The following is a 16,722-nucleotide window of genomic DNA, read 5'->3' as shown; positions in this document are numbered from 1 at the left end:
CGGCGCTGAGGGTCTGGGGAGGGGGCGCAGGGACCCCTGGGTGGGGGGGAAATGGGGCACACGGAGGGGGAATGGGGGGAGAGCAGCGTGGGAAATGGGGGTTGGGGTCTCAGTAGGGGGATATGGGGCACAAATGGGGGTGCAGAGAGCAAGAACAGGGTGGGAAAGGGCAGGGGAGGTATGGGGTGGGTGAGGGGTGCAAGATGGGGGGATATGGGATATGCTGAGGGGGTTGGGGAAGACTGAGGGGGTTTGGGACACACGGAGGGAAGTTTGGGGCACGCGGGGAGGGACAGAGTGAAAGCAGGGCGGGAAATGGGGTGCGAGACCGTGGGTAAGGGGTGCCCTGTGGGGTGACAGCAGAAGGGAACGGGGTACACTGGGGGGTGGGGGAGAGCAGCCGTGGGGCTGGGCATGGCAGGGGGGCACAGGGTGCCCTTGGGGCAGGGAGGGGACACGGGGAGGGGACAAGAACCCAGCACGGCACAGATTAAACTCAGCTTTATTCACATCCCACAGCACGCCCGGGGAAGGGGAATGGGGGGGGGGGGGGGCACAGCCCCTCTGGGCTGGGAGGGGGCACACCCAGCCCCCAAGGCACCCACACAACACCCCCCACATCTGGCAGAGCCACCCAGCAGCGCCCCCCCATGCACACAGACCCCCCCCCCAATCACCCACCTGTCCCCCAGCAGCCTCTGTCACCTCATGGGGGTCCCCAGCTCAGCACGGGGAGGGTCTGGGGGGGGGGCTCGGCTGTCCTGGACCCCTCTGTGCCCAGCAGTGGGGGGGGTTCCCATCCCCCTGGGAAGATGGGGGGCACGGGGGTTGGGGGAGAAAAACAAACCTCAGAAGGCAACCGGGGGGGGCAGGAGGCTGTGGCCAGGGGGGGCCGGGAGGTCGCTTGGCACAGGGCAGAGCAGGGCCCTGGGGGGGCACGGGGGGCATCGCCCACCCCCCCCAGCAGCTCTAGTCCACTTTGAAGAGGTCGGAGTTGGCCTTCAGGAGGTAGAGGCTGTCGTCCATCAGGAAACTGGGGGGACGAGGGGGGGATGAAGGGGGGGCTTGGCCCATGCTGGGCAGAAAGGGGGGGGGGGTTTAGGGGAGCCTTGAACCCAACACTGAGCACAGCAACACCTCCAGCACCCCGATTTCCAGGTGGGGGGAGAGGTCTGTGCATGCCACAGGCAAGAGAGGGACCAAGAACATCCCACGGGAAACTGAGGGGGTGCTGAGCACCCCAGTTTCAACAGCAGGGCTCACAGCACCCACAGTGGGGTCCCCAACACCTCGGTTTCAAGGCTGGGACTCCCAGCACCCCACAGAAAACTGCGGGGGCCCTGAGCCCCCCGATTTCAAGAGGGGGATGCTGAGCACCCCAATTCCAAGAGGGATCCCCCAGCACTCCAGCAGAGTCCCCAACACCCCCCCAGAGCAGAGCAGGGCCTCCCCAGACCCCGGGGGGAAACGCTGCACCCTGGGGAACACGGGGAGCCCCTCGCCCCTGTTTTAAATGGGATGGGGGGGGGGGGTCACTGACCTGTAGAAGAGCACGTTGAGGGGGATGGTCCCGATGTGCCAGAGCGCGTGGGCGTCCAGCACCCAGAGCAGGGGGGGGAAGTCGAGGAGCTCGAGCAGCGCCAGCGCCTGCAGCAGCAGCACGGCGGCCGCGCATTTCCACACGTGCGGGAGGCGCCGGCCCTGCCGCAGGCACCACCGCAGCCACCACGCCACCGTCAGCATGCCTGGGAAAACAACAAAACAACGGCACCCGCGGCTGTCACGGCTGCCCCGGGGGCAACCCAGCCCCGGGCAGGAACGCCTGGGAAAACAGCGTGGGGGGGGGATCAGGGACAGGGCGGTGCCCAAACGCTGCTGGAATTCCTGGGAAAACGGCACAGCAGGGACAGGGGTGTCCCCGGGGCAACCAAACCCCCCCGGGCAGAATTCCTGGGAAAACAGCGTTGTGGGGGGGCGGGGATCAGGGAGAGGTGGCTGCCTAAAGGCCAGTCAGAATTCCTGGGAAAACAGGAGAACACAGGCACAGGGGGTGCCCAAACCACGGTCAGCATTCCTGGGAAAACAGAGAGCTCAGGGACACGGGAGTGCCAAGCCCTGGGCAGAATTCCGTGAAAACGGGGAGCTCAGGGACACGGGGATACCCAACACCCTGCTCAGCATCCCTGGGAAAATGGGGCTTCAGAGACGGGGGCGCTCAGGGATGGGGAGGGCACAGACTGACCCCTGACACAGCCCCAGTCCATCCCAGTGCCTCCCAGCCCATCCCAGTGCCCCCCAGCTCACCAGCAGCGGCGTTGGCCACCAGGTTGTAGCCGTAGTCAAAGCGCACGAGGCTCAGGTAGGAGATGTGGCCGGCGAGGAAGAGCAGGAGGAAGGCCCTGAAGATGCTGATTAAGGCTGGGCGCTGCAGCCCCAGCGTCCTGTGGAGAAGGGGGACGGTCAGTGTCCTCCCAGTATGGCCCAGGGCCCTCCCAGTATGGCCCAGGGCCCTCCCAGTATGGCCCAGGGCCCTCCCAGGTGCTGCAGTGATGCCCAAACTGGCCCAACAGAGGCCAGCACCTTCCCTAGCAAAGGCCAGTGGCCCCCAGCACAACCCCAGTGGTCCCCAGCATAGCCCAGCACCTCCCAGTATGGACCAAGAATAGCCCAGTAGCCACCAGCATGGCCCAGAGTCACCAGGACAGTCTGAGTGACCCCTAACACAGCCCAGTAGCCCCCAGTACAGAACCACCAAGGCCCAGTGGCTGCCAGTATAGAAGTGGCAAGGTCCAGTGACCCTTCCCAGTGCCCCCCAGTCCAACCCCAGTGCCCCCCAGTTTGCCCCAGTGCCCCCCAGTCCGACCCCAGTGCCCCCCAGTCCGACCCCAGTGCCCCCCAGTCCGACCCCAGTGCCCCCCAGTTTGCCCCAGTGCCCCCCAGTCCGACCCCAGTGCCCCCCAGTTTGCCCCAGTGCCCCCCAGTCCGACCCCAGTGCCCCCCAGTTTGCCCCAGTGCCCCCCAGTCCGACCCCAGTGCTCACCTGACACAGCACAGGTACACGGAGTGCAGGACGACGGCCGAAGCACAGAAATAATCCAGTTTCTGTGGGATTTGGGATGGCTGAGCCGTGCTGGCAGAGTGGGAAGTGGTGGGGAGGGGTCTGGAACGGGACCCCCAGGGGCTTGGGGACACTCTGGGGGTGGCACTCCCTCACCTCCGTCAGCGCCGTGTCCCTCGTGTGGAACACGGTGGACCAGAACCAGGCGTTTAAGGAGACCTGGGAAAGGGGGAAATTTGGGATTTATGGGGTGGGGGGGATGTGGGTCAGGGGCACCCCACCCCTCATTTGGGGGATGAGGGCGCTGGGAATGGGATGGGGGGGATGGAAGAGCTGGAGCTGGGTGGGATCAGGTGGTTCTGGGGGAGATCTGGGGGAAAGGGAGGGGAGAGGGAGGGAAAATGGGGGCAAAAGAGGAAAAGGGAAAGGGAAGGAGAAAAAGGGAAGGGGAAGAGAGTGGAAATGGGAAAGGGAAAGGAGAAAAAGGGAGAGGAGGAAAAGGGAGAGGAGGAAAAGGAGGAAAAGGGAAAGGAGGAAAAGGGAAAGGAGGAAAAGGGAAAGGAGGAAAAGGGAAAGGGAAGAGAGTGGAAATGGGAAGGGAAAAAAGAAAAAGAGAAGGAGGAAAAAGGAAGGGGAAGGAGGAGAGAGGGAGAAGGAAAAGAAAGGGGAGGGGAAAAGGAAAAGAAAGAAGGGGGAAAGGGACAGAAAAGAGAAGGAGAAGTGAGAGAAAGGGAGGGTAAAAGGAGGGGGAAAGAAGGATGGGGAAAAAAGGGATGGGGAAAACGGGATGGGCAAAGGGCAGCAGGGCTGACCCAGGCGAAGGCGACGCAGGTGGGGTAGGTGGGGGCGGCGGGGGGCACGGCCGCCCGGTAGCGCAGCAGCATCACCAGGCTGGCCAGGCCGTTGAGGAAGGAGGCGAAGGCGGAGGCCGGCTCCTGGAAGAACAGGAACCGCGAGAAGGGCCACTGGGAAGGCACGGGGGCGTCAGCGGGGGGGACCCCCGAGCCGCCCTGCCCGCCGGGAGGGCCGGCTCACCTTGCCGTGGAACTGGGGCACGCGGTGGCCGCCCTGCTGGTACAGCCGCACCGTCAGCCACATGCACTCGTACTTGCACTCGTCCCGGCACGTCCAGCCTGCGGGACACACCGGCGCCTCCCACTATGCACCAGTACGCGACACGGGAGCGGGCCCGGCGCAGCTCGGGGCAGGGGGAGCGGGCGGGCTTCACCCCGTGGCGCCCCCGGCCTCACTGGAGGACGCCCGGCCGTCCCCATGGCGACCGGCAGCACGGACCAGTAGCTCCCAGTATGGCCCAGTGTCCCTCCAGATAGTTCAGACAGCTGTCCTGGTAAAGCCCAGTGTCCCCACGGTATGGCCCAGTGACCCCCCAGCACGGCCCAGTGACCCCACTCCAGAGTCCAGCACCTCCCAGCATAGACCAAAACCAACCCAGCAGCCACCAGTGACAACCAGTATAGGCCAAGTGACCCTTAACACAGCCCCAGTGACCCCCAGCGTCCCCCAGGGCTGCCCAGTCCAGCCCCAGTCCAGCCCCAGTTCCTCCCAGTCCCTCCCAGTCCCCTCAGCCCGGCGGGGCGTGGCTTCAAAGGGGCGTGGCCTCCAAGAGGGTGCGGCCTGCCCGGGAGGCGTGGCCTCGGGCTCCGCCAACCAATGGGCGCGCGGGGAGGGGGGGGCGGTACCTGTCAGGCCCATGTAGAGCGGCTGCCGGGCGCGGAAGTGCCGCAGCGCCGCCCCCGAGCAGTTCTGCCGCTCGCAGCGGCTCAGGCACTCCCGGTACAGCGGTTCCCGGTCCCCCTGCGAGCCCTGGGCCGGGCCCGGCGCCGCCGCCGCCATGAGAAGCAGCAGCAGCAGCAGCGCGGCCCGCGCCGCCATCGCCGCCCGGCCCGGCCGCTTCCGGCCCGCCCCGGAGATGGGGCCGGCGCGGGGCACTATGGGATATACCGCCCCCGCCGGCCGCGGGAGGCGATGGGATACAGTCCCCCGAGCGGGAGGATCATGGGATATATCCCCCCTCAGGCGCGCTCTGCAGAGGCTCATGGGATATATCCCCCCATGGGGCCCGGGGGTCCCGGGGCACTGCGGGGACCCTCCGGTGTCCTGCGGGGACCCTCCGGTGTCCTGCGGGGCTCGCGGCCAGTTCAGGGCCCGGGGGCAGCGCGGCCTGAGGGACTGAGTGGTCCCGGCCATGCGGAACCCCCGGCAGCGGCCGTGGGATGAGGTCCCGGTGGCGGCCTGGCCTGTGCTGGATCCCCGTTCCTGCCCCCGTGGCAGGCGGGACCCCAGCGCCGAGAGTCCCCTTCTCTGGGGGCTCCTCCCTCGCGGCGGCCCATGTGGAAGCACGGGCCGGGGTGACCCAGGGGTACGTGGGGGGCAGGATCTGCCCCATGCGGGGGTCACGTCCTGGCCCCCCAGCCCGGCTGCTCCTGGTGCCGTGCCTGGCGCTGCCCGGCCGGGGGGGTTCGGATGGGGTCCCCGTGTGTGGGGGTCCCCACCTGTGGAGGACCCCCACGTCCCAGTTCCCTCTGTGTGCCCAGGTGAAGGTGGAACAGGTGGGGGGGGGGGGGGGACAGGTGCCAGCTCTCGGTCACCTCATCGGGCACCCCGTTAGGTGCTGCTGAGCTGTCCCTGTCCCCCAGGCCTGTCCCCAGCCCCCTGCACCATTGCGGGGTGCCAGGTCTGTCCCCCCACCCCCTGAAGGGCCCCCCAAACCCCTGAGTATTCCTGTCCCCCTCCCCAACACGGGTGACAGCCACAGCCCCGGGGAGGCAGGTGAGGGGACAGGGACGGAGGCCGTGTCCTCCCCCCAACTCAGGGGACCCCCGGGATCGCGGCAGGACCCCGGGACAGGAGCGCCCCGGGGCTCGGGAGTCCCCGGTGCTCCCCAGGGAAGGGAACGGGGCACTCCGGGATGGGAAGCGCGGGGGGGGGATGGACTGCAGGGGAGTCCGGGCTGAGGCGTTCCTGGTGCTCCGAGGGGCTGGAAAGTGGGACCGGAGCCGGGGGGTCCCCAGCGCTCCCGGGGAGTGGAGGGGGGGGCCTGGGGCGGGGGGCACCCGCTGGTCCCGGGGATGGGAAGGGGGAACGGGGGGGGGTTCCCGGTGCTCCCGGGGGACGGACGGCGGTGATTCCCGGGGGAAGGGGGGTCCGGGGCGGGAGGTGCCCGGTGCTCCGGGAGGTTGGAAGGTGGGGGGGGGTCGGGGGGTCTGTCCTGGTCCGGGGCGGCGGGAGCGCGCGGGGGCGGCGGGAGCGCGCGGCGCGCCCTCGCCCGGGGCCGGGACCGGGATCGGGATCGCGAGGCGGAGCCCGGGAGCGGCGGGAGGCGGCGGCTCCGGCTCCGCAAACTTTCCCGGAGCGGCGGCGGGGCCATGGGCCGCGGCCCGCGCTGAGCACCATGATCGCGGCCGGGGGCTGCCTCGGCGCCGGGCTGCTGCTGCTGGCCGCCCTCTGCCCCCCCGCCGCCGCTGAAGGTGGGTCCCACCGGGGAGCTCCGGGGGGGCACCGGGGACACCGGGAATCGGGGGGACTCCGGGCCGCGGGAGCGTCCCCGCGCAGCGACTTCGCGCAAAGTTTTGCACGGGACCGACCGGGACCGGGGGGCACCGAGAGGGGGAACCGGGGAAAGGGAGGGGGGGGACACGGGGGGCGTGACCGAGAGGGCACCGGGGGGGACATCGGGGGTGGGACCGAGTGGAAAACCGGGAGGGGACGGTGGGGACAACCGAGGGAGCAGCGGGAGGGGACTGTGGGGCCCTCGGGTCGGGAACGAGGGGGGCACCGGGGGTGGGACCGGGCAGCTCTGGGAGTGGGTCGGGGGTGCACCGGGCCGCGGGGGTCCGCTGTGCCCGGGGGCTGCACGGTGGGAAGTGACGGGACCGCCTCCCCCGGTCCTTCCACACTCCCCCCACTGCCCTCTCGGTGTCCCCGGTTCTCCCGGCCGCGGGCAGCGCGACCCCGGTGTCCCCGCGCCGCCACTGCCCGCCAGGATTCGGGGCCGAACTGGTGTGTACTGGGAGGCGCTGGGGCCAAGCGGGAGGCCCTGCCCGCTGCGCCCCGGTTCCCCCGAGCGGGACGATTCCCGGGAGGAATTTAGGGGCTCCGGTAGATCCCGGAGCGGGGACCCCCCCCCCCCCCCGCTGCAGCCGGTCCCAGGGCTCCGGCACCGCCGGGAGAAGCGAGAACTGGGGCCCCCACGTTGTGGGGGTTCCCTTCCCGTGGGCATGGGGAGGCTTCGGGGTGCGGGGCAGGCGCGGTGCCCCACGGAGCGGCTGGGTGGGTGGGTGGGTGCGTCCCCGTCGCTCCCATCCACATTCTCGACGTGCCGCACCCAGCCCAGCCCCGGGGGGGAGCGGGGAGCCCGGCCCGACAGCCCCCGGGCCTCGGCCACGCACCGCGGCGGGGCTGGCAGGAACGGGGCTAGCAGGAGAGGGGGCTGGTGGCCCCAAAGTGGGCACCAGCAGCCCCAAAAGTTGGACGCTGCTGCCTCCCCGTCGGGGGGCAGCTCCAGCAGCGGGAGTTTTGGAAAGTGAATGCCCGGTGGGAGTGAACCAGTGTGAGGTGGTGGGACAGGGACGTGGGGACACACTGGGTGGCCTCCACTCCCGGCACCCCACAGCTCACGCTGCCTGGAGCAGCCGTGTGGGCCGAGCTCCAGGTTGGGGACACGCCGGTGTCCCTGAGGCCGGATTGGTGTCCGGCAGCCCCGGCTCAGGACAGCCCCCGTGGGCACGTGGCCGACGCGCTTTGCCGGACACCCGCGGGCAGCCGAGGTGCTTCGTGGTGGCACCGCCCGCTGGAGCGAGCCAGGCAGGACGGGTCAGTCACTGCCCTGCCCGGTGCCCAGCCAGGGACCTGGGCGAGCGGACAAGGCCAAATCCTGGGGCACGGAGCCGGGATCCCACCGGGATCCGGCGCTGCCGCGCACTTGTCCCACCTGCCCTTTGCCCCGGGGAAGCCCCGGCACCCCGTGCCTGTCACGGCAGGTGTGGGCACAGACCTTGAGCTTTGGTCGCCCAACACAACGGCACGTTCCCCTCCGGGGTCCCCCCCGTTGCACGGCCGGTCGGGTGGGAGACAGCTGAACCCCACATTCGGGGGGCTTCCTCCTTCCTGGCCGTTTTTTCCCCTGGCTCAGAGGCCTCGGAGCAGGCGGGGGAGGCGAGTGCCAGCCGGGTCGCCTGGACACGGGGCCGCGCCCGCAGCTGCCCAGCACCGGGGGCTGTCACTCAGCCACAGAGCAGCCGGGAACCGGCACAGCGAACCCCCGCCTGACCCCCGTGTGCCCCCCTGCCCGTGCTGGGACGGCAGCGCCTCAGGGCTGGTGGCTCTGGGAGTGACACTGTGGTGGCGGCAGGGTCAGCGCCGGGCTCGGTGCCGGAGCGGGGCTGGGCTCTGGCGTGGGGGCTCTCCCCGGCGAGGTGTTGGGGTGCCGGGGGCCGCGGGCGCGCCGGGGCTGGGCCGTGCCCGCCAGCCCTGCGTCACCGCTGCTCCCCAAACACGCCCGACCTGAAAAGGCGGTTCCAGCCGGGAGCGGGCGGCCGGGGCCCCGTGCCACCCGCGCCCGTGACTCACTCGCCCGGGGCCTGGCACCCAGGGCGGGCTCCCGCGCCCCCCGCCCCGCCTGGATGCCGCGGGGATGCTCGCCCGGCCAGCAGCCCCCCACCATGGGGCCGGCCGGGCCCCGCAGCCGTCGCCGCTCAACAATCGGGTCTTGTCTCGGCGCGGCCGCCCCGGCGGCGTGGGCAGCGCATTCCTGCCCGCGGCCCCCGCTCCGGCCCCGCGGCTCTGGGGGTCCCAACCCAGCCCCCAGCAGTCCCCGGCCCCCGCCGCGGGCACGGGGCGACACCGGTCCCCGTTGTCCCTCGAGCGGGGCCCGGTGCCAGAGCGGGAGCAGCTTTGCCGCGTGCCGGGGTGGGAGCCGGGGGAGCCACGATCCAGGAAACCCATCGGAAGCTGTTGGGAGCAGCCCCGGAGATAAAGGGCGGCCGCCGCATCCGCGGCGTTTCCTGCGGGGGCCGGAGCTCCACGTCCCACGGGGGAGAGGAGGGGTTGGGGACCCGCTGAGCCCCCGCTGTCCCCACAGTCTGCACCGGCACCGACATGAAGCTGCTGCGTCCCTCCAGCCCCGAGAGCCACTACGAGACCCTGCGGCACCTCTACCAGGGCTGCCAGGTAGTCCAGGGCAACCTGGAGCTCACCTACCTGCCCGCCGACGCCGACACCTCCTTCCTCAAGGTGCGCAGCGGGAAACGCCCCGAGGCGGGGGGGGGGGAAGGACGGGGGTCCGGCCGGCCCCTCACCCGTGTCCCCCCCATTCCAGGACATCAAGGAGGTGCAGGGGTACGTGCTGATCGCGGAGAACCAAGTGAGCGGGCTGGAGCTGCAGAGCCTGCGCATCATCCGCGGCACGCAGCTCTTCCAGGACCGCTACGCCCTGGCTGTGGTGGGCAACGCCGGCCCCACCGGCACGCCGGGGCTGCGCCAGCTCGGCATGAGGCACCTCACAGGTGGGGAAGCCCTGTCGGGGTCGCTCGGGTTTGCGGGTTGCTGCTCCTGCAGTTGGGAGCTGCCAGCTCCGGTCTGGGGTGGGTGTTCCCACAGGGTCCCTGTCCAGGTGTGGGTGTCCCCATGGTGGGTCCCCACCCAGGATTGGGTGCTCCCATGGAGAGGCAGGTCCCTACCGAGGACTGGGAGTCCCCACGGGGCTGCAGGGCTTCCCCATGCTGACCTCCCTACCTGTCCCCCGCCAGAGATCCTGAAGGGAGGGGTGCGCATCGAGAGGAACCCCGAGCTGTGTTTCCAGGAGACCATCCTCTGGAGCGACATCTTCCACCGGCACAACGAGTTCCGTGCCGAGATCCAGGTGGAGAGCGCCCGCACCCGCAGCTGTGAGTGCCCCAGGGGAGTTGTGGTACCGGGGGTGGGGGGGCTCTGGGGGTTCCAGCCCCCCCGGCACCCCCTGCTCACGCTTCCCCCTGCGCAGGTCCCGACTGCCGGGCGCTCTGTGCCGAGGGGCACTGCTGGGGCGAGGGCAAACAGGACTGCCAGACATGTGAGTGTGGGGCCCCATAGAGGCTCTGACCCGCCCCCCCACCTCCCCAGGGACCCCCAAAGCCCCTGGGAACCCCTTTCCTTACCTCTGTATGCCCCTGCTCCACTGATCCCCACTTGGCACCCAAATCTCTGTCCCAGAGACTCCCTGGACCTTCTGCTTGCACTCCCCAATTGTTGCCCTACTGAGCCCTACTTGCCACCCTCTGGACCTTCCATTTGCCTCCCAAATCTCTGTCCCACTGACCCCTATTTGCCACCTAAATCTTGCCCTCAGAAGCACCCTGACCTATTTAGCCCCCAAATCCTCGTTCCACTGAGCCCTACATGGCACCCAAATCCTGCTCCAGGAGCCTCCCCTTACATCCCAAATCCCTGCCCTGAGGACCTCTGCTTACACCCCAAATCCCAGCCCTGGGAACCCCCCGCCCTTGCCCCCCCAGATTCCTGTCCCACTGGCCCCACTTGTCCCCTGAATTCCCACCACACAGATTTTTACCCCGGAAACCCACCTACCCTCCAACCCCTCACCCTGGCGACTCCCCCATTGCCTGGAGGGAGGAATCCGTGGGGGTCCCTGTCCCCAGCGTGTCCCTCTGTGTCCCTGCAGTGACCAACAGCATCTGCCACGGCTGCCCACGCTGCAAGGGCACGAAGCCCACGGACTGTTGCCACGAGCAGTGCGCCGCCGGCTGCACCGGCCCCAAGCACTCCGACTGCCTGGTGCGCACGGGACGGGGGCACCGGGGGTCCTGGGGGGCAACAGGGGTCTCACACGGCTGTGTCCCCCCACCCCAGGCATGCCTGAACTTCAACCGGAGCGGGATCTGCGAGCTGCACTGCCCCCCACTCGTCGTCTACAACTCGGACACCTTCGAGTCGATGCCCAACCCTGACGGGCGCTACACCTTTGGTGCCAGCTGTGTCAGCCAGTGTCCCTGTGAGTGACACCCTGGGGGGGTGCAGGGGCGGCCAGCGTGGTCCTGACCCCCCCCCCTGCCCCCTCCAGACAACTACCTCGCCACGGAGGTGGGGTCCTGCACCCTCGTGTGCCCCCAGAACAGCCAGGAGGTCACGGTCAACAACGTCCAGAAGTGTGAGAAGTGCAGCAAACCCTGCCCGGAGGGTGAGAAACCCCCCCGGGGTCTGGGGGGCTCTGGGTGCCCTGAGGATGTGGGTGAGCAGCCCCCAGGGGCCGGGAGGGGGGCTCTGGATACTGCAGGACTGGGGATGAGCAGCTCCTCAATGTCCTGGGGGGCTCCCAAGGTTGTGGGTGAGCAGCCCCCCAGTATCTGGACAGGTCTGGGGACCCCAGAGGTGTGGGTGAGCAGTCCCCTGGGGGTTGGGGGTACTCTGGGAACCCCAAGGGTGTGGGTAAGCAGCCTTCCCAAGCCTTGGGGGGCTCTGGGGACCGCAGGGATGTGGATGACCAGTCCTCAGTGCAGCTCTGGGGACTCCCAAGTCTGTGTGGGGGTGCTGCTATGCCCTGTGGGGGTACCTCCATGGCTGGTGGGGCAGTGTTTTGGGGTGCTTGGGGGTCCTGGTGGAGCACCCCAGCCCTGCTATGCCCCCTCAGTGTGCTACGGGCTGGGAGTGGATTTCCTGAAGGGCGTCCGTGCCGTGAACGCCTCCAACATCCAGCACTTCTCCGGCTGCACCAAGATTTTTGGGAGCCTGGCTTTCCTGCCCGAGACCTTCGCTGGGTGAGTGCCTGATTCCCCTCCCTGAGCCCACCGGGACCCCCAGCGGGACCCCCCCCAACCTCCCTCCCATCCCCTGCAGGGACCCCAGCACCAACACCCCACCCCTGGACCCCAAACTGCTGCGGATCTTCGAGAGCCTGGAGGAGCTGACGGGTGAGAGCCGGGGGAGCTGGGGGGGGATCGAGGGCTCCGGGTTTGGGGTGCACATGAGGTGGTGACACTCAGCTCCCCCCAGGCTTCCTCTACATCGCGGCCTGGCCACCTGACATGAAGGACCTGGGAGTCTTCCAAAACCTGCGCGTGATCCGGGGCCGGGTGCTGCACAAGTGAGCAGGGACGGGGATGTGGGGGGGACACGGGGGCACAGGGGCACCTGCAGGGATGCAGGGGGACACATGAGGGGACACAGGGATATGGAGTGACACGGAACCTGGGGATGCAGAGGGGACGTGGGGAAATGTTGGGGCACAGGGGGACACAGAGAGACATGGTGAGGGTGCAGGGGGGTTCTGGGAACACACGGGGAGATATGGGGACATGGGGGGACGTGGGGGATGACAGGACATGAGGGCGTATGGGTGGGATGCAGAGGTTGCAGGGGAGACTTGGGTGGGACCCGGGGGGATGCAGGGGGACATGAAGGGGCTCACACAGGGTGAAGGGGGGACACGGGAAGGACACGGAGGATGTGTGGGGACACGGAGACACGGGTGTCTCACCCGTGGGTGTCTCGGCAGCGGCGCCTACTCACTGACGCTGCGGGACCTGGCGGTGCAGGCGCTGGGGCTTCGGGCCCTGCAGGAGATCAGCAGCGGGATGGTGCTGGTGCACCACAACCCCCAGCTCTGCTTCCTCCAGAAGGTGCCCTGGCACAGCATCTTCCGCAACCCCCGCCAGCGCCTCTTCCAGACCCACAACAAGCCCCCCGAGCAGTGCGGTAAGAGGAGCCCATGGGGGTGGGGGGAGATGTTGGACCCCCCCCGTTCCTGACAAACGCCCTGGTGCTGATGGTGCCCCCCCCTGCAGAGAGCGAGGGGCTGGTTTGTTTCCACCTCTGTGCCCAGGGGCACTGCTGGGGCCCCGGCCCCACCCAGTGCGTGGCCTGCGAGCGGTTCCTGCGCGGCCAGGAGTGCGTGGCCTCCTGCAACCTCCTGGATGGGTGAGTGGAGACCCTCGGGAGTGCCAAACAGAGCCCCCACACACACCGCAGGGTGGGGCTGGGACTCCATCCCTGCCCCTTTGCCCTGCAGAGCCGTCCGGGAACACGCCAACGGGACGCGGTGCCTGCCGTGCCACCCCGAGTGCCAGCCCCAGAACGGCACCGAGACCTGCTTCGGATCGGTGAGGACAGGGACACGCACTGGGTGGGCTGGGGGGCGCCCCCAGACACTGGGTGGGTTGGGTCCCTCAACCCGCCCCGGTTCCTGCAGGATCCAGACCAGTGCGTGGCCTGTGCCCACTACAAGGATGCCCAGCAGTGTGTGCGGCGCTGCCCCAGCGGCGTCAAGGCCGACGCCTCCTTCGTGCCCGTCTGGAAATACCCGGACGAATTCGGCGTGTGCCAGCTCTGCCCCACCAACTGCACCCACTCGTGAGTTGGGGTTCCCTAGCCGAGGAGGGGGTGCTGGCAGCTGCAGGGGGCTGCTGACAGCAGGGGGCTACACCCTGTGTCCCCAGGTGCACGATCCGGGATGAGGACGGGTGTCCCGTGGACCAGAAGCCAAGGTAGGAGTGTGGCTGTGTTGTGCCACGGCCACTCTGGGTGCTGGGGGTCCCCCACCCTGACGGCCTCTTGGCACGCAGCCAGGTGACGTCCATCATCGCCGGCGTGGTGGGGGCTCTGCTGGTCATCGTCCTGCTCCTCATCACCGTCATCTGTGTCAAGCGCCGGCGGCAGCAGGAGCGCAAGCACACGATGCGGCGGCTGCTGCAGGAAACCGAGGTGGGGATCTCCCCGGGGGGCAGGAGTGGACCCTCAGTGCCTGGGAGGGATCAGGAGCCTGGCTCCCCTCACCCCTCCATGCCCCACAGCTGGTGGAGCCACTGACGCCCAGCGGGGCCCTCCCCAACCAAGCCCAGATGAGGATCCTCAAGGAGACGGAGCTCAAGAAAGTGAAAGTTTTGGGTTCTGGTGCTTTTGGCACCGTCTATAAGGTGAGGAGTGGGGATAGCACAGTGGGGCGTGACCCTCCCTGCTCTGCATCCCCTCACCTGCTTGTCCCCACCTCAGGGCATCTGGATCCCCGATGGGGAGAGCGTGAAGATCCCAGTGGCCATCAAAGTCTTGCGGGAGAACACATCACCCAAAGCCAACAAGGAGATCCTGGACGTGAGTGTGGCCACGGCACTGGAGGGGAATGGGGCTGGCAGTGACCCCTGCCCACCCTGACCCCTCTCCTGCCCATAGGAGGCCTATGTGATGGCAGGGGTGGGCAGCCCCTACGTGTCCCGACTGCTGGGCATCTGCCTGACGTCCACGGTGCAGCTGGTGACGCAGCTGATGCCCTACGGCTGCCTCCTGGACTACGTGCGGGAGAACAAGGACCACATCGGCTCCCAGGACCTGCTCAACTGGTGTGTGCAGATCGCCAAGGTAGGACAGGGGACCTGGGCAGCTCTGGGGGGGGTCCTGGGGGAGACCAGGGACAGCTGGACATGTGCCACCTCCAGGGGATGAGCTACCTGGAGGAGGTGAGACTGGTGCACCGGGACTTGGCCGCTCGCAATGTCCTCGTCAAGAGCCCCAACCACGTCAAGATCACCGACTTTGGGCTGGCCCGGCTGCTCGACATCGACGAGACCGAGTACCACGCTGATGGTGGCAAGGTAGGGCTTGGGGACTCAGGACAGTGATGTTCCCCTCGGTGACCCCCCCAGCCACCCCCCAGTCCTGCTCACCTCTCCATCTGCCCTGTCCCAGGTCCCCATCAAGTGGATGGCGCTGGAGTCCATCCTCCGCCGGCGCTTCACGCACCAGAGCGATGTCTGGAGTTACGGTGCGCCAGGGTGTCCCTGCCCCGGGGGACTTGGGGAGTCCCGGCGCACTGCTCACCCCCACACCCGTCCCCTCCAGGTGTCACCGTGTGGGAGCTGATGACGTTTGGGGCAAAGCCGTACGACGGGATCCCCGCGCGGGAGATCCCGGACCTGCTGGAGAAGGGCGAGCGGCTGCCGCAGCCGCCCATCTGCACCATCGACGTCTACATGATCATGGTGAAATGTACGGGGAGGGTACACGGGGACAGGGAGGGGACAGGGCGTGGTGTCACCCTGCTCCCGGCCCTGATGGCGCCCGGCTCTGCTCCAGGCTGGATGATTGACTCCGAGTGCCGGCCCAAGTTCCGGGAGCTGGTCACCGAGTTCTCCCGCATGGCCCGCGACCCCCAGCGCTTCGTGGTCATCCAGGTACGCAGATCCCCGGGGTCCCGTCCCCTCGCCGGTGCCCTGGGGTGAGCACTGACAGGTGTGACCCCCCCCCAGAACGACCTGGTGGGGCTGCCCGGCTCCATGGACAGCACCTTCTACCGAGCGCTGCTGGATGAGGAGGACATGGACGACCTGGTGGACGCCGAGGAGTACCTGGTGCCTCACCACGGCTTCTTCAGCACCGACACCTCCACCACCTACCGCAGCCGCATCTCCTCCATGCGGGTACGTGGGGAGGGCTGGGAGGGAGCTCCCAGGCCTGGCACAGGCGTGGGGGTGACCCCATGCCACGTCTGTGAGGGGCAAAGCGCCGGGATGCTCCTCGGGGTGGGCTCAAGTGCCCGACTCTGTGTCCTCTCCCACACCCAGAGCACGGCGGAGTCTCCAGCCAAGGTGGAAGAGGGCGAGGGCTTGGCCTCCTTCCCCTTCCCCGCCCAGGGCCTGGCAGAGGGCCCAGAGGGCCCTGTCCCAGAGGTGCCAGATGGGGACAAGGTGGCCCTGCAGAGCCCCCCAGGGCGGGAGCCCGCCGCCCTGCCCCGGTACAGCGAGGATCCCACCGGGTTGACGGCCAAGGACGGAGAGGACCCCGAGTGCTTCACCGTCCCAGCCCCCCACAGCACCATGCCAGGTAGACAGGGCACGGCTGGACCCTTGGGGAGGTGGTGGGGGGTGTCTGTCTGTCCCATGACCCCTGGGGGGTCCCTAACATGTCACTCACCCTGCAGAGTACGTGAACCAGGCTGAGGAACGTCCGCCCCGGGCCCCCCCATCCCCGCCTGACAAGCCCAAGGGGCACCAGGGGAAGAACGGGCTCATCAAGGACCCCAAGAACTCCTTCCCAGGGCCTTTCGGCCACGCTGTGGAGAACCCCGAGTACCTGGCACCCCATGGCACCCCCACCCCTGGCCCCTTCAGCCAGGCCTTCGACAACCCCTACTACTGGAACCAGGACCCCGCCAAGGGTGGTGGCCCCGAGGGTGGCCCCGGCACGACGCCCACGGCCGAGAACCCCGAGTACCTCGGCCTGGCCGGCCCCGACACCACGGCCGTGTAAGAGAGACCCCCCAACTTCACCAAGGCAGCTCAGGGAGGGACGAGCCACGGCCGCAGGGCTGGGGGTCCATCCCCTCTGCCCGAGGGTGGCACCGCTGACGCGGGGCTGGGAGAGCCCAGGACGCTGTGGGACAGCGCGGCAGCAGAGTGGGGACAGAGGGGTCACCCTCGGTGGCACTGGGGACCCACAAGCTGGGCGGGTGCCCGGAGCAGCCCAGGGAGCTCGGCCCCAGCACGGCCTGGAGAAGGACAGGCCCTCTGCCAACCCCCCCACTCCAGGGCTGTCCCAGTGCCTGGGACACGTGGACTTGCACTGAGGGCAGCTGGACTGAGAGCAGTCCCGGCTGCTCCGGGATCCTTTGGAAGCACCGGGATGTATATTTGATAATTGTACATTGGTTGTTTTTTCTACTC

At 68.6% G+C, this 16,722-nt stretch overlaps 2 protein-coding genes across 4 annotated transcripts; one reads left to right on the top strand and one right to left on the bottom strand.

The window, feature by feature from the left end:
* Positions 1-485: 485 nt before the first annotated feature.
* On the bottom strand, positions 486-5,015 carry PGAP3 (post-GPI attachment to proteins phospholipase 3). Of its 2 annotated transcripts, none has more exons than XM_053964955.1 (8): positions 4,759-5,015; positions 4,094-4,191; positions 3,871-3,993; positions 3,215-3,277; positions 3,041-3,102; positions 2,305-2,441; positions 1,541-1,745; positions 486-1,033 (listed from the first exon to the last, which is right to left on the bottom strand). In XM_053964955.1, the coding sequence occupies exons 1-8, from the start codon at positions 4,949-4,951 to the stop codon at positions 970-972; spliced, it is 945 nt and encodes a 314-aa protein (XP_053820930.1). In that variant the 5' UTR covers positions 4,952-5,015; the 3' UTR covers positions 486-969. The 2 variants fall into 2 exon arrangements, with proteins under 2 accessions (XP_053820930.1, XP_053820929.1); XM_053964954.1 differs by having other exon boundaries at positions 3,871-4,023; positions 4,759-5,014.
* Positions 5,016-5,109: 94 nt separating this feature from the next.
* On the top strand, positions 5,110-16,719 carry ERBB2 (erb-b2 receptor tyrosine kinase 2). Of its 2 annotated transcripts, none has more exons than XM_053964948.1 (27): positions 5,110-5,438; positions 9,159-9,310; positions 9,396-9,582; positions 9,826-9,963; positions 10,059-10,127; positions 10,737-10,849; positions 10,925-11,066; positions 11,136-11,252; positions 11,703-11,829; positions 11,909-11,982; positions 12,065-12,155; positions 12,567-12,766; positions 12,856-12,988; positions 13,080-13,170; positions 13,260-13,420; positions 13,507-13,554; positions 13,633-13,771; positions 13,861-13,983; positions 14,060-14,158; positions 14,237-14,422; positions 14,500-14,655; positions 14,750-14,825; positions 14,903-15,049; positions 15,137-15,234; positions 15,310-15,480; positions 15,625-15,883; positions 15,981-16,719. In XM_053964948.1, the coding sequence occupies exons 2-27, from the start codon at positions 9,176-9,178 to the stop codon at positions 16,307-16,309; spliced, it is 3,609 nt and encodes a 1,202-aa protein (XP_053820923.1). In that variant the 5' UTR covers positions 5,110-5,438; positions 9,159-9,175; the 3' UTR covers positions 16,310-16,719. The 2 variants fall into 2 exon arrangements, with proteins under 2 accessions (XP_053820923.1, XP_053820922.1); XM_053964947.1 differs by lacking the exon at positions 5,110-5,438 and adding an exon at positions 6,415-6,546.
* The last annotated feature ends 3 nt before the right edge of the window (positions 16,720-16,722 follow it).

This window comes from Vidua chalybeata, chromosome 26 (genome assembly GCF_026979565.1).
Source record: "Vidua chalybeata isolate OUT-0048 chromosome 26, bVidCha1 merged haplotype, whole genome shotgun sequence".
NCBI lineage: Eukaryota > Metazoa > Chordata > Aves > Passeriformes > Viduidae > Vidua > Vidua chalybeata.
Note: the sequence above shows the minus strand (reverse complement) of the source record. Positions and strands in the feature narration are given on the sequence as shown.

Bases quoted from the DNA above. Each gene is read 5' to 3' on its own strand.
- PGAP3 (XM_053964954.1), bottom strand. From the start codon at position 4,951: ATGGCGGCGCGGGCCGCGCTGCTGCTGCTGCTGCTTCTCATGGCGGCG. The intron at 4,024-4,093 runs GTGAGCCGGCCC...GTGCCTTCCCAG, and splicing joins TGCCCCAGTTCCACGGCAAG to TGGCCCTTCTCGCGGTTCCT. The intron at 3,278-3,870 runs GTCAGCCCTGCT...CCCCTTTCCCAG, and splicing joins CCTGCGTCGCCTTCGCCTGG to GTCTCCTTAAACGCCTGGTT.
- ERBB2 (XM_053964947.1), top strand. From the start codon at position 6,471: ATGATCGCGGCCGGGGGCTGCCTCGGCGCCGGGCTGCTGCTGCTGGCC. The intron at 9,964-10,058 runs GTGAGTGCCCCA...CCCCCTGCGCAG, and splicing joins GAGCGCCCGCACCCGCAGCT to GTCCCGACTGCCGGGCGCTC. The intron at 14,159-14,236 runs GTGAGTGTGGCC...TCCTGCCCATAG, and splicing joins CCAACAAGGAGATCCTGGAC to GAGGCCTATGTGATGGCAGG.